The 16,125-nt window shown below is 37.8% G+C and overlaps 1 protein-coding gene across 1 annotated transcript in view; it reads left to right on the top strand.

Moving 5' to 3' along the window:
- The window catches only part of SPTA1 (spectrin alpha, erythrocytic 1), an 82,247-nt gene that overhangs the window by 45,813 nt on the left and 20,309 nt on the right, over positions 1-16,125 (top strand). Inside the window, exons 31-42 of the mRNA XM_058309932.1 lie at positions 1,508-1,611; positions 1,948-2,110; positions 2,371-2,502; positions 2,970-3,107; positions 7,135-7,239; positions 8,699-8,907; positions 9,162-9,282; positions 9,862-9,983; positions 10,113-10,245; positions 12,710-12,808; positions 13,546-13,708; positions 14,314-14,390. Coding sequence (XP_058165915.1) covers positions 1,508-1,611; positions 1,948-2,110; positions 2,371-2,502; positions 2,970-3,107; positions 7,135-7,239; positions 8,699-8,907; positions 9,162-9,282; positions 9,862-9,983; positions 10,113-10,245; positions 12,710-12,808; positions 13,546-13,708; positions 14,314-14,390 — 1,566 coding nt within the window. The remainder of the gene's footprint in view (positions 1-1,507; positions 1,612-1,947; positions 2,111-2,370; positions 2,503-2,969; positions 3,108-7,134; positions 7,240-8,698; positions 8,908-9,161; positions 9,283-9,861; positions 9,984-10,112; positions 10,246-12,709; positions 12,809-13,545; positions 13,709-14,313; positions 14,391-16,125) is intronic.

Below are 16,125 nucleotides of genomic sequence, written 5' to 3'. Positions count from 1 at the left end.
AAGGATAAGTAGCTGCATACAGTTGTGAACTTCAACTGGATTAATATACTTGATTAAATCCAGAAATGAATTTACCATGAAGCTATGAACCCTTAACTTGCATGGCCTCTTCCTAAGTCTCCTTCTCTCATTCTAAATAAACACTTATTTTTCTACCTAATTTTGTGTTTAAGATTTGGGATTATTTTTTAAATTAAAGAATATCCTCCAATTGTATAAGCCTTATATGCCATGTACCCTGGATCTGCTGCAAACATTAGAACAGCTTCATTTACTAAAGTGAGCCACATCAATTTCCACCACTTGAGGTGTGAAGATGTTTAGTTTTTGTAGATGTATAAAATTCTGATAATTATTTGGTATGCAATCTATAGGGATCTCTCTGAAGCTGGCCTCTTGAACTAAAGGACCTGCATTTCTATTCTCATATTCTACCATATATTATATTCTAAAACTTAATGTTCTAAAGCTGTGGCCATCCTATTTTAATGCTGTGTTTGGTGTTTAATTTATTATCAATAAAATTTAAAATACAGATATCCCCTAAGTTCAGAGGGAACAGAATGATTTTATGTTCTTGTATAAATGTAATAACTAATGGTCATTTAGCACATAGCAGCTTATAAAGAAATTTCACATACATTGTCTCAAAAATCATTTCAAAAACTCTATAAGGTAGATTATTACTCTCCCTAGTGTACAGATGAGGGAACTAAGTTTCCCAGACATATCATGTTACTTGGACAAGATTGCTTAGCTAAAAAGTAGTAAAGACATGGGTACCCGGTTCTTTCAAAGTGCTTTACTCACTAGAAGCACAATATAGATTTTCATGCATGATACATATAAATTAGTATATGCAACAGAAGATTCTGTAAGACTAACCTAAATGAAAAACCTTTTCATCCCTCTCCTATGCTAAATTTAAAATGTGTCTTTTTTCTTAAAGAAGGTTTTCACACAAAGTTTTAGACCAGAAAAAATATACTAATGACATTTTTTAGAATTATGCTCATAAATTTATCACCTTACATAGGATAACTAGCAAATATTAACTCAGCATTGAAAGGATACAATGGGTTTATGTTACAAGAAAGTATGACATTCAATGTGTGATTACCAACCAGATGCGGGCGGGGAGCTAACATTGAATTTTCCTTCTAATAAAATGTATTAGAAAATTACCATTTCACAAGATAATCAGATAAAATTTAGAATTCTAAAACCCAACATTTAAAACTGAAAGTGACTTTATTTCAACATCCCACCCAAAGCAGAAATTACCCTCTACAATGGCCCTGGGAGCCTATATCAGAGTTGATTGGCAGTGATTATATTAGATATTAGATATTTCTCCTCCTGTTGAGTTGAAATTCACCTTCTCATGTACAGGCATTTAACCTTTGGCCCTGGTTATGACCCCTGAAACCACAAAGGCTATCTCTGATGTTTTCTAGGAAGGAGTCTTATTCCAGACAACTGGACTCTTTCTTTTTCCTTTCTCCAGGAAGGGAAGATCACTGACCTAAAACATTTTGCTGAGCAACTCATAGCTGATGACCACTATGCCATGGAGGAGATTGCTGCTCGACTCCAACGGGTGCTAGACAGGTCAGACCTGGGTTATTGTTTTGTGAGCTACGGGAAGATGTAGCTAAAGGACCTCTTTGCTAGCAAGCAGAATGAGAAGTGACATTCTGGTTCTACTTTCCAGATGCCTAAAACTATCTTGACATCTTAGGGAACTTTTTAACATAGACTCATAGAATAAAAGAGTTGGAAGGTACATTAGAAATTTCCTGACTTACCCACTGCATTTTATATTTGAAAATAATGAAACTATATGAGAAGAGAATGGACAGGCTGATGAATGGGAACATTCATGGTTATGGAATCAGAGCTTGGGGAAAGGGTGGAGGGCAGAGAGTGATCTGGCCCCTCCTCCAGGTGGAATGCTCTCAAAGCACTGATGATTGCTGAGAGGACAAAGCTTGGAGACTATGCTGATCTGAAACAATTCTACCGTGACCTAGAGGAGCTAGAAGAATGGATCAGTGAGATGCTGCCCACAGCTTGTGATGAGTCATACAAAGACCCTTCCAACATTCAGGCAAGTTCAAAACAGGAATCTTGGAAAACTTTACCATCACCGATTGTTGGTTGAATGATCATCTTCCTATACTGGCATTCCCTGACAGGTTGTTGTCCCTGCCCTCAGGGACTTCTGAGTCTAATGTGGAGTGAGTTCTTTAGAACTTACCATCACTTTCAAACATATTGACAGAAACATTAACCCTTCCTTTTAATCAGAATTTATGTTATACTGCTTCTCTAAATTAGAGGGTAATTTTGTTTCTGCTTTGTCTTCAGAGGAAATACCTGAAACACCAGACTTTTGAAAATGAGGTCAATGGCAGAGATGAGCAGGTGAAAGGAGTCATCAACTTGGGAAACTCTCTGATCGAGCGGAATGCATGTGATGGCAATGAAGAGTACATGAAGGTAGGGTTTCAGCTCGTGATGGCTTCTGGGTCACAAAGGGGGCATGAACAGAATTCTTTTTACTCTTTCAAGGTTTCCATGTATAGGGATATGGAATGGTTTAGTCTTCCCTCTGATTGTTGCATAAGGAAAGAGGAAAACAGTATAGACTTATCTCTCCCATCATACCCAGCATCTAGAACTACAGGAAAGCTTTAGACTTTATTCCTAGTCTTCTCATGCTTGCTTTATATTTTTCTGTTCCTACTGTCTATCTTTTGGCATTTGATTTTCAATTCCTATAATCAGGTCAGGACCCTTCTTTCAACACCCACAGTTGTGCCCCAGATTAAGTATAACTGGTTTAGAATGTATGACATTTTTGTACCAGCAAAATTTGGCATGTCGCTCCTACATTATCCTCTCAGGTTGTCACAGGATCCAGGGCCCTAACCACTCTAGTGAATTCCTTGCTTTTCTTGAGTTAGGTACAACTGGAAGAGCTGGAGAAACACTGGAACTACCTGCTTGAGAAGACAATTGACAAAGGACAGAAGCTCAATGAAGCCAGTCGCCAGCAGAGGTTCAACACAGGCATCCGAGACTTTGAGTACTGGCTCTCAGAGGTAATAGCACCTGGAAATGGTGGGGGCACAGGAGCTTCAGGTAGATGAAAGTGAGAGACTCCTGTATTGCTACAAGATAGTATTGACACTCTAAGTCTTTCTATGCAGGGAGGATGTAAGTTAACCAGTAAACTACCCAGTAACCTGACAAAACAGCAGAAATGCCAGGATCTCAACTCAGCTGGGGGAAGTTGTGTCATGGGGAATCAGGTTTCCTGTGTGTGGAGAAACCTTGAAGACCATCTAACTCAATCACTGGTCACCCATCAAATTCATAAAATGCTTTTGTGCTATCTCTGATAAGAAATTTTCTGGCCTATACTTGCATATATTAGATGACAGGGAAATCATTACCTTTAGAGGCAGATCATTCTGTTGTTGGGACATTTTCCCTTGCATTGAACTGAAATATGCTTTTTTAAAATTCTCTCCCTAAAGACATTACTAAATTAGAATATTTCTCTCCATGACTCTTTTCTTTAGTTGTTTCAAATTTTTCTTTAGTTATTTGGTTTCAAGTCTCCTCACAATCATCATTACACTCTTCAGAAATGTGTCACTCATTCTACTATCACTATGGTGACAAGAACTCATCCTGATGTTGAAGAAAGTTCATATCAGTGCCTAATAGAGTGTTTGGAGTATAAGACGACCCAGTATTCAGGAAACACTATCTATTACCAATGCAGCCTGAGATTGCTTGTATCTCCTGTGTTGGGAGGAATGGGTGAGGACAATATTTATCCAGTGTAAAGGTCTAAGAGAAGAGGAGCTGTGTTAGGAAAAAGATATCCCAGCTGAAATTGAAAGTGGAATTCAGATGTTTAGAAGAAAGGGAGCTTTTTGCCTCACTGTTATCCTCTTCTTCCCCCTGATACTGCTCCATCCCAGATCCAAACTTTGATTCCACACTGAGGAATAAAATGCAAGTGCAAGTCCTTCTAAACCTGTATCAATAGGATTCCATCAGCATGATTAGTCATTCATACATTACTATGTATCACCCACCACAACACCTTGCATTGTTGTGAAATAATATTCACAAAATGTGAAAGAACATCATCAAAACATTACTACTAGCTATAGCTATTATCTTGCATTTGGTGTATTTTCCCCCCAATCTGCTCAGTTATTAATCCCCTGTATTTGTATTATATACTTGTTACAGTTCATGAGAGAATGTTCTCATATTTGTTTTGTTAACCACAGTCCATCTTCCACAACAGGTGTAATTATGTTATACAGCCCCATGCTTTGTACAGTTCATCCAACATGTACACTCAGTGGCTCTCATATTCATCACAGAGTTGTGCTGTCATCACCTCAATTTTAGAACATTTTTATTATTCCAAAAGTAAAAATTTCATACCTCCTTATACCTCCCTATTTTATGTTCCTCAAGTATCACCATATTCTTAACACTTTGTAAAAATAAAAAAAAACATCTTATACTATTAATCACAATCTTCACTCTTATGCAGTCCCTAGACTATTATCTAGCTAACTTTCAATTGAAATATTACATCCACATACTACCCCTTTCATCCACAATCACATTGATGAATCAGCAGTGCTAGTTATATTCACTATAATGTATTATCATCAACTCTATTCATTTCCACACATATACAATAAGTCTTATTAAAAGTTCTCCATACATTAAACATCACCTCCCATTCTTAACCCACATTCAATTCCTTAGTAACCTATACTCTAGAGTTTACCTCTGTGAGTTTACTCATTTTATTTAGTTCATATTAGTGAGACTATACAATATTTGTCATTTTGTGTCTTATTTCACTCAACAAATGTCCTCAAGGTTCATCCATGTTTGTCATATAAATCCTTAATTCATTTCTTTTTGCATCTGAATAGTATTCCATTCTATGTATATACCACATTTTGTTTTGCCACCCATCAGTTGATGGAAACTTGGATTGTTCCCATATTTTACCACTTGTGAATAATGCTGCTATGAACATCTTGTATTAGGCTTTGGTTTCTTAAACTTTATCCCCAAAGCACCAGCAATGAGAGAAAAAATAGATAATGGGATCTCCTCAAATGTAAACACGTTTGTGCTTCAGAAGACTATCAAAAGCATGAAAGGTAATCTACTTAAAATACCTGGAAATCACATTTCCAGTAAAGGTTTGATATCCATGTTATATAGAGATCATACAACCCAAAGATAAAAAGACAAGAAACCTAATTAAAAAATGGGCAAAAGATTTGAAGAGACATTTCTCTAAAGAAGAAATACAAATGGCCAAAAAGCACATGAAAAAATGTTCAACACCATTAGCTATAAGGGTAATGCAGATCAAAATTATACTGAGATATCATTTTATATCTTATAAAATGGTTACTCTTTTTTTTAAAAAAACTATAAAACTACAAATGTTGGAGAGGATGTGGAGAAATAGGAACATTCCACTGATGGTGGGAATGTAGAATGTTGCAGCCGTTGTGGAAGACAGTTTGGTGGTTCCTCAAGAAGCTAAATATAGAATTTCCATATGATCCAGCAAACCCATTACTAAGAATATATTCAGAAAAGCCAAAAGCAAGGACACAAACTGACATTTGCATACCAATGTCCAACCCATGGTCTCTTCGACCCAATTCCTAACTCTACTAAGACATTTCTCCAAAGTAGTAGTCTCATAACTGTAATACATGCAAGAGTTATTGGAGGCTCCATAGCTATGTTTACTTTTTTTATTTAAGATTTATTTATTTATTTATTTATCTCCCTTTCCCGTCCCCCTGTCCTCCCCTCCCCCCCGCCCCGGTTGTCTGTTCTCTGTGTCTACTTGATGCATCTTCTTCTTTTTCCACTTCTGTTGTTGTTAGCAGCACAGGAATCTGTGTTTCTTTTTTGTTGCGTCAACCTGTTGTGTTAGCTCTCCGTGTGGGCAGCGCCATTCTTAGGCAGGCTGCGCTTTCTTTTGCGCTGGGCAGCTTTCCTTACCAGGCGCACTCCTTGCACATGGGGCTCCCCTACACGGGGGACACCCCTGCATGGCACAGCACTCCTTGTGCACATCAGCACTGCGCATGGGCCAGCTCCACATGGGTCAAGGAGGCCTGGGGTTTGAATCTCGGACCTCCCATGTGGTAGACAGATGCCCTAACCACTGGACCAAGTCTGCTTCCCTGCTATGTCTACTTTGATATCACTGCTATTCTTTCCATGGAGGGAGGGTTTAGACCAGGATGTCTTTCTCCTCTGGTCTTTGCTGGATAGTCACTTGGATAGCTGCAGCGTTATATAGCAAACCTTTTTTGAAATGAATCAACATAATTTCATTGGAACTGAGCTGCTGATTCCTGAGCAACCACAATGTGCCAGGCACTTCATCATGTTAATTCACCTCATCCTAACAAATCACAAGGTCCAATTTTTACTGATGAGGACACCAAGGTTTACAGAGAAATTAGGTAATGGGTCCAAACGTACAAAGATACCAAGTGGCGGAATTCTGATCCAATATGGGCCCCAAGCCCACACTCTTACATCACACTACTCAATTTCCTGGATTTAGAAATGCAACAATATATTTCATTCTTCTTGTTGATATTTTTTCCCTGTTTTATTTTAATGCCTATGCATTTGGGAAGTAGGCACTCCAGATCTTTTTTTCAACCAGTTCAATCATTTATCAAAGATTTAACAAGCAAATGGTTCTCTACCATTTGTAAAAACATGTTGCTTTATAAATACAAGTGAAAAATCACATATTAAATTAATACCCTTTTAATGGCCTTTTGAAGCAGACACCAAAGCAAGGTGTGTGGAATGAATATAAGTAGAAGATCCATAATACCAAGGAAGATATTGAACTTGTTCACTTGTACTATCCCCAGTAATGAGTACAGTGCCTGGAAAGTAGTAAACATTTAACAAATACCTGTCATATAAATGAATTCATACTTGAACAATTTTGTTGATCCTTCTTTGAAAGAGTATGGGGACACAATTGCTATTCTTGTTCTCCTTTATTGCTTATTTCTTCATTTTCAGGCAGAGACACTGCTGGCCATGAAAGATCAGGCAAAGGACTTGGCATCAGCAGGCAACCTTCTCAAGAAGCATCAGCTCTTGGAGACAGAAATGTTGGCCCGAGAGGTAAGTAGCGCTGAAATTCCACTCCACAGGCCAGAATGGAAATGTTTCTGACATTTCTCCCTCCTGTCCTAGGAGATCATTGGGGAACACAGCCTTTCAAAATTGACCTTAGTATTCTCAGCCAGAACTCATTATAATCAGGTCAAACCTAAAATCTGAAGAGCCATTTTAATAGTCACTATCAACCAATTATCATTACACCATAGATTTTATATACCTTAAAAGTTATCTTTTTATTGATGCATACATATAAAGTTACTATCTTCTAAATATGTCTATTTGATTTAATATTTGAGAAATAGAAGTTTATTTTACAGGATTGAATAGAAAAAAATAACATCAAATTGGGTTATATGCAACGATACTATAAAGTGTAGACAAAACTACATGTGCACTCCAGAAACTCTTTGAGGATTCATCATAATACAAACCACAGATTTGTCATGGGACCAGTGAGCAACATTCTGGCAGGTGTCAATTTAATAATGGAGGATTTTATATTGCCTGTTTTATTTGATGATTCATATTCTGGACTTGGGGATGTTCCCAGTAACATCACTAGGGGGCAGGATTAGAATGAGAATGGACACAAGAGACTGGAAAATGCCTGAGTTCTGTGGCCAGTCTAAGAATGTTACCAATGGAGTAGTTCTTTTTTTTTTTTTTAAGATTATTTCTCTCCCCTTCCCTCTGCACCCCGGTTGTCTGTTCTCTGTGTCTATTCGCTGCATCTTCTTTGTCCACTTCTGTTGTCAGCGGCATAGGAATCTGTGTTTCTTTTTGTTGCGTCATCTTGTTGTGTCAGCTCTCCATGTGTGTGGCGCCATTTCTGGGCAGGTTGCACTTTCTTTTGCGCTGGGAGGTTCTCCTTACGGGGCGCACTCCTTGTGCGTGGGGCTCCCCTACACGGGGGACACTTCTGCGTGGCAGGGCATCCCTTGCGCACTGTGCATGGGCCAGCTCCATACAGGTCAAGGAGGACTGGGGTTTGAACTACGGACCTCCCATGTGGTAGACGGACACCCTAACCACTGGACCAAGTCCGCTGCCAAAGGAGTAGTTCTTGTTGGCCATTTCAGTCAATCAATCTGTGACTGTCAAATTCAGTGCTTGAGAAGGAAAAGAGTCTTGTGTGAGAGAGAATCCTTCTCCTCAGTATCTTAATTTCTAGTTGGGGAGAGAACACTAGTAAAAACATCAAGGGCCTTAAGATAAGGAACAGGACAGATAAGGAAATGTGCAATTTGAGCAATACAACCATGCTATCTACATTTCTTTCTGACCTGGTCTTTAGTCAACATGAATTAGAATCAAATAATAATAAAAAAAAAGAATCAAATCAAGTACCTTCAAAGATAATCTATTTAACCCAGTCTTTGAACCTGAACCAAATGTGGGCAAAGGTCTGGGGTTACTTACTGTGCCTGTACTGTTTACTGAGCACATCATGGTTTTCTAGGATGTGCTCAAGGGTCTGGACAATTTGGCTGCTGATCTGCTCTCCAGTGGGACTTTCAATACTGACCAGATTGTGGAGAAGAGAGATAGCGTCAACAAGCGCTTCCTAAATGTCCAGAACTTGGCAGCTGCACACCATGAGAAACTGAAGGAGGCTTATGCCTTGTTCCAGTTCTTTCAGGATCTGGATGATGAGGAATCCTGGATAGAGTATGTACCATCAACTCATAATTCATAGATAATACAAGGGGGTAGATAATCTACAAAACATGTTACAATTGCATAATTCAGAAGTTTGGCTGAAAGCCACTGCTGCTAATTATCTTTCTGGTTAGTGACACTTAGGTCTTCCAGAATTTACCACCTCATCCATGTTCAGGCACACATATTCTTAGAAAACCATTGCTCTAGGGAGACTTCAGATGTCTTAACTCTAAACTTTCTGTTTTCTTTTTTGGTCCCAGGGAGAAATTGGTACGAGTGAGCTCCCAGGACTATGGGCGGGATTTGCAGGGTGTTCAGAACTTACTGAAGAAGCACAGACGCCTAGAAGGGGAGCTGGTGGCACATGAGCCAGCCATACAGGTAGGAATGATAGAATATCAGACCTAGAAGGACAGAAATCACCTAATCCAATCCCTCATGTTATGGGTAAATAGGCAGGGGATACAACTATCACAGAGTTAGCAGTAGAGTTTTCCAGTGTTTTTTGTTTGTTTGTTTTCTTTACATTTTATCTCCTATGAATAAGAGAATTCTGCATAGGAATCCAAGATTTTCCCCAGCAGAAGCACTTCCAACATTCTTGGGTCTAATTTTTGACACCTGGGATGTGGGTTGGGAAAGCTGTACTTGAACCATGTGGGAAGAAGATGATTCTGAATCTGCCTTGGGCAGCAGGTTAACCTCTGACCATGAATAATACACAAAACAGACCATGGAGGGTAGTCTAATGGAAGAACTGAGATAGTCACCAAAAGACCTGGAAAGTTTAGCATGGTAGATCATCTTCATTCTTCCAGGATTTTCAGGATCAGCCCAGTAGCATGGGAGTTTATAAATGATCTGGAAGGTATGAAGGGATAGATACTTTGCCAGGGAAAAAAATGGCTAAACTGGGAGAGAATGTGGGATGATAGAATATGAAGGAGGTGTGTTTTTTAGAATGTGCTGGATACAGCAGAGAAGCTAGGAGACAAGGCTGCTGTGGAGCAAGAGAAGTTCCAGGAGCGGCTGGCTCAGTTTGTTGAACATTGGGAGAAGCTGAAGAACTTGGCCAAGGCTCGGTGAGTGAAGGGCAGGTTATTCAATACTGTGAATAAGCTGGTTGCTTCAATGAGATTGTGGCACCTTGCTAGACTCCCTGCCAGATTTTCTTCTTACTGGGTCCTACCTCTGCTCACGCCCCATTGTAGAGGACTTCACTTGGATGAATCCTTAGAATACTTGCAATTCATGGAGAATGCCGAGGAGGAGGAAGCTTGGATGAGTGAAAAGGGTGCAATGGTTGCACAAGGGCATTCTGGAGATACATTGTCTGCTACTCAGGTAAGGAACAGGCTGAATGGAGAGATTTTCTTCTCTTTAATTTGAACATTTCTTAAGCAGTCAGTGTTTTCACCTGGGAAATTTGAATCTCCCTCCTGATGGAAGAAGGAAATGAGGGAAATATAAATGATTCTGCCAGTTTTATATATGGGAAATCAAAATCCAAAAATGTAAGGAATTTATATCCAAGTTCATGAAACCAATCAGGTGTTAAGGCAGGTTTTAAATCTTAATCCTATGGTCTGTGATCTGTCTGAGTCAAAGTTATTATGGTTAAGTATAGGCCAGCCTTTCTTTATAGAGATGGATTTTCTAAACTCTCAAATCGGGATGTTATACCAGTTTTGAAAAATTTCTTTTATGTCTGGCCATTGGTTGCAGCTTCCAGAGAATATAATTTCAGGGGAAGTGCCTTCTGTCTAGAGTGGTTCCAGAGTTTAGAGATAAATTCCTATTTGGAAAAGTCTTTTGGGGACATGTACACACTGATGCATATTTTCAAACAGTTTACCTTTTTCCAGTTTCCCCCAATGGTAATATCTAGCAAAATTATAGCGCTAGATATTAAAATAACAAGGGTACTGACATAGATACTGTCAAGATACATAACATTTCCATCACAAAGATCTCTCCTATTGCTGTTTTACGGTCAGACATACCTACCCCCAACCCCTGCTAACCTCATGGCAGCCACAACGCTGTTCTCCATGTCTAGAATTTTATAATTATAACGTTATATAAATGAAATTATACAACATGCAACCTTTTTGAATGGACATTTTCCACTCAGCACAGTGCTCTGAACATACATTCAGATTGTTGCATTATAAATATTGCTATCTTTTTTATTGCAAAGTAGTATTTCATGGTATGGGTGTACCACTGTTTGTTTAGTCATTTACTAGTTAGACATTTGGTTGTTTCCAGTTTTTGGCTGCCAGTCTCCATATTTTAATTGGTGTATTTAGGCAATTTACCTTCAAAAGTTTACTTTGAATGAGAAGTTTTAACACCAGCATATAAAATCCAAGAAATGGATTTATGAGGCTTTATTACTAATCATTTTTGTTAGTTTTCTTAAGATATCTATATACCTAGTCCTTCTCTGTCATCTTTCATGGAGAAAATCTGACTTTCTGTTTTGTTAGTTTCCCAGGACTGAATAAATTAGCTGAAAGCAGAAAAGAGGGATATTCACCCAATTTGTGAATCAGGATTTTCTTCCAAATTATCCCCATGTTCTCTTTTCCTTTTACATGTGAAAAGAAGAGAATATATTTCTGATCAACCGCTTATAACTATGAGAACCATAATAGACGTGTTTGACAAATTCTCTAGGATTTAGCTCCCTTTTAGACTTTTTTTTTCCTGAACATGATATTAAGAAGGTTTTTTAGGAACATATTTAAAGAGGGAAAATGTATTTTATTTTACCTAAAAGACACATATATTAGCTATGTAGTACATTAATTGCTTGAAGTGTTGAAGGAGAAGTTCAGCAAAAAGATTTGGAAAAGAAGGTGAAGATGTCAAGGGAGCTTCATTTTACATATTTATAAATGCAGAAAAACATGATTAAGCCAGGTATTACAATCTTACAAAGTAGATCATTATCCACTCTCTATACAGTTTCTTCGTAGACATGAAATAGAAAAGTCATAAAATACATTGGGTCATATCACATTAAAAGGAATAAACACGATATTTTAATGCCTAAGAACACCATGTATTGTAAATTTATTTTCAAAAGGTGATGTATGTTAGTCATACAGATTTATTACTTCTTTTAGCCTGGTTTTGTACGGAATAGGAAAAAAATTAATGATTGCCTTTATGATGAGAGGCAGATAAAAAAAGCCAGCAGTAGTAGTAGTGGAGAGTGGGCTGTGGTGTGTTGTGGGTTGTTATAAATATTTCTTAGGAAAATATTAAGGAAGATGTAGAAGTACTACTCATGATTCGTCCTCCTTCTTCTCTATTCTGCCATCCTGTTTCCAGGGAGCAAGCAGAAACAGACAAAACTTGGAGTGATATTGAAAGGCAGTTCAAGGTTCTCCTTACTCTCCTTTATGGTCAGTTTTTAGTACAGGATGTTCTAAATATTTTTCTACTAGATACAATGTTGCATAGAACTATATAAATTTCAATTTGTAGTAGTACTTATATTTCATCTCAGCCAACACCCCTACTCCAAAATGCAGGAAGGCTTAGGATCACATGGTACTTTAGCAGCAGTGTCCCTTGTATTCCTTTGACTCTTCTCTCTGGTGAGATTGTCCCCTTTGACAAGTGAAGAGTTGGCAGAGACATTTGGTAGAGGCATGCCTGAGGAAATGGACACTCACCTAGCCTGCCAGTCTCGCTGACTCGGTACTGGTGAATGGCAGCAAAGGGAGCCAGGATGTGGGTGGGGATGGACTTCCCAGTCTTGAATGTTTTGATTCTCACTGACTCTTTTATGCAGAGCTTGTTAAAGAAGCATGACGTTTTGGACAAAGACTTTGCTGTACATGAGACCCGAGTACAAAATGTGTGTGCTCAAGGAGAAGACATCCTGAGTAAGGTGAGCTAGTCTGGATATTCCACATCAAGCTTTTCATTTTCAGAAAGAGATTGGTCCAAATATTGAGTGAGCAGCAGTGCTAAAATCACAGGTGGGACTTTATTAATATCTTCTAGGTTGCCTTTTTTGTTGTTGTTCTCAGCAATAATTATCTGCTTAATGTCTTTTTTCTGGAAATCCTTTCCAAATTCTTGTAGGTACACGTTTCAGCTTTCTGTAAATCATTTTTTTTTTTTTTTTACATTTTTATGCCACTATGTGGAATATGGTGTTTGTAAAGATCCTATCATTGGGTTGGCCATACAATATTGTAGAAATCTGAAGAAATTTCTTTGTAAGCCTCTTGAGAGGGAAAGCACACTAAAACATCTTTGTTAATTTGAAAATCTTTCCTTTGCTTAAATGCTTGTTTAAACAAAGCTTCATTGGTCTAAGTGCTATACAAAGGACCCTAAATAGAGATGATTCCATATCTTCTAGAATCTTGTACCAGCTAAGAAGGCCAAATTTATGTGGACAAATATAAGAAGAATGTCCAGCTGCCAGAATAGAAATAGCCATCTAGAAGATGGACACATAATAGTATAATTTCATTTGACCTGGAGGAAAGAATTGTATATTTGGGATGAAAAGGATGAGAACTTTTCTAATGGTGCTGAAGAAATTCAACTTTCTAGCTCTAGGCGCTCATCAGTATACCCATCTGTTTACTTTTTCCCTCAATCTTTGTGTTGCAGGAGGAAAGCCAGAACAAGGAGAAAATTTCTGCCAAGATAGAGGCTCTGAATGAAAAGACCCAATTTCTGGCCAAGACGATAGCTGCTTGGAAGCAGCAATTGGAGAATGATTATGACTTTCAGCAGTTTAACTGGAAGGCTGATGTGATAGAGGCCTGGATAGGTATGATGTGCCAGGACCAGAGTCTCTTTGTTTGAGAGATGCTGATAAATGTCATTTGTGGAGTGGTTTCTGGGGTTTCTCTTTTACTTTTGGAAAAGAAGTGCTTCCTTCATCAACCCATCCCCAATCTTTCTGGACATAATTATACTCATGCAAATATACACATACACACAAACATATACATACATATACAAAGAAACATGCTGATGAGGTGACAAAATACAGTGATTCCAGAGATTGCATTTTTTGGAGGATTTCATAATTTCATGTGCAATATGTGAAAAAGTACAGCTTTGGCAAAACATTCTAGTGAAAAAAACTAAAATGTGCACTTGATTTACCTATAATTTATATCTTATCTACTGTTTTCATTTGTTCTAAGATAGAGGTTTACTTGGCCCTAGAAGTATTTCAGTCAGTTTTATTCTGTTTAAGTCTAGAAACATAATCCACTGGGCCCTACAGCTCCCATGTTCCAATGACATACCCACTTTGAAAGTCCAGAGACTTTCTTACAGTCTATAGTAAATGTTGTTTTCCTGTTTACCAAAGTTGATAGCAGACCAACCATCTTTCCCCTCTTATCACCTATCTTTGCTTTACAGTTGAGAAGGAAACAAGTCTGAAGACTGATGGCAATGGTGCAGACCTTGCTGCCTTCCTAACTCTCCTGGCAAAGCAGGTGAGGGCGGGGCTGCCTTGCCGATGGATTCCAGGGAAGCCCAAATCCCGTATCACACACAAAAGCTCAGTCCTCCAGGATTATTTCATTTTTGAACTTTATAATGTCGTTGACTGTAGGAGCTGCAATATTTTCTCCTTTTTCTGTCTTCATCTTGGTAATTCACTAATTTGAACTCTCTCTCATCAGTCTTGCTAGGTGTGTAAATTTTTATTAGATAACTGAATTTTGAATTTTATATTTTTATCTGTTGTGCCTTTGTTCTATACCATGAGTGTCTGTTAATATCTTCATAATTTCCTTTTACTTTTTTGGTATTAATTTGATTTTCTTTATTTAAAATTTCTTGACAGGGAAATTTAGATTATCATTTTTTTCTAATATATTGACTTAAGGGTATATAGTTCCCCTAAGCAAAGATTTAGCTGCATCCCACAAATTTTATATGTCATTATCATTATCAGCAGTTCAAAGTTTTCTCTACTTTCTAAGGTAACTTTTTCTTTATCCTATTGGTTGTTTGAGGGCATATTGCTCAAATTCCAAACATTTGGGTATTATTGCTTACTCTGTATTATTTCAGAGGCTTTCTTTAAATCCAGCAAATGGTCTATTTTGGTGAATATTGTATGTATAATTGAAAAGAATGTATATTCTTCTGTGTTTTATATTGTCAATGAGAGTTCGGGTTGTTAATCATGGTTTTGGTCAGCCAGTTAGTGTAGGGATTGAATTGAGGGATGGAAATGATTTTAGACTTTTATGTTTTGAAGACTCTCCTTTACTTCAGTTTGGTCTTACTCCTTGGCCTTCCAGGGGTTTTCACTAAATGCCTTTTACTTGGACCCATCTTATTTGAGGGTACTGAACTAGCACTGTCAGACTACTGAGATGTTTAGTTTTAATTTTAGACTCGTAGCTACTTTTTCCTACTTGTCTTCTAGGCATTTTATCCTACATAACTTAGGAATCTACAATGCCTTGAAAGGAAAAGACGATTAAAATATTGAATATATTTTTCTGCAGTTACCTTTTCATGGCCCCTTAAATCCTGGCTCCCCTGGTTCCCCAAAACTCCAAATTTTGCCTCTTTAGCTCTATGAGCTTGTCAAAGCTCTGAACAGCTCCTTTTCCCTCAGGTTCTTACCCTGTATGGTCATACTTCAAAAAATGGCAAATAATATTGTTCTTACTTCAATACTATTCCCTTCTCCCCAAATTCTTGGTCTTTTGGGGCATAGCTACTTTGGTTGCTTTCTGATCGCTTTCAAATGGCTGAGATTCTTAATCTTTTATCCAGTTTTTGTAATTGTTCTCAAAGGGAGAAATAGTCAAATGCAAAGCACTCTGTTAAAGCTGGTAGTGGAAATCCCTGAATTTTTTGATCATGATGTTAACATATCAACTGAAAATTCATTTCTACAACTGGCATCCATCCATAGAAGATCTTTTTTTAGTTGTGTACTTCCAAGATCTCTCGTAGTGTACTGCTAGTAATTAGAAAACAGAATGTAATAAGTTATATAAGAGAGTTTTAGAGAGGATTTTTTTAGTTTTGATTGGTAAAATTTGGAATATTAACATACTCCAACTTTCCCTTAATATTAAATTTACATCTAACCTAAAATCACAAAACAAACATCTCACTGAAATGTAACTATAATTCAGCTCCAAGTTTCTACACTTAAGTCTCTAAACCATAGTTCATCTTTCTTGCCCATATCCCTAATTCTTC

The sequence above is a fragment of the Dasypus novemcinctus genome, chromosome 13 (assembly GCF_030445035.2).
Source record: "Dasypus novemcinctus isolate mDasNov1 chromosome 13, mDasNov1.1.hap2, whole genome shotgun sequence".
NCBI classification, from domain to species: domain Eukaryota; kingdom Metazoa; phylum Chordata; class Mammalia; order Cingulata; family Dasypodidae; genus Dasypus; species Dasypus novemcinctus.
This window is presented reverse-complemented; position numbering and strand designations above follow the sequence as displayed.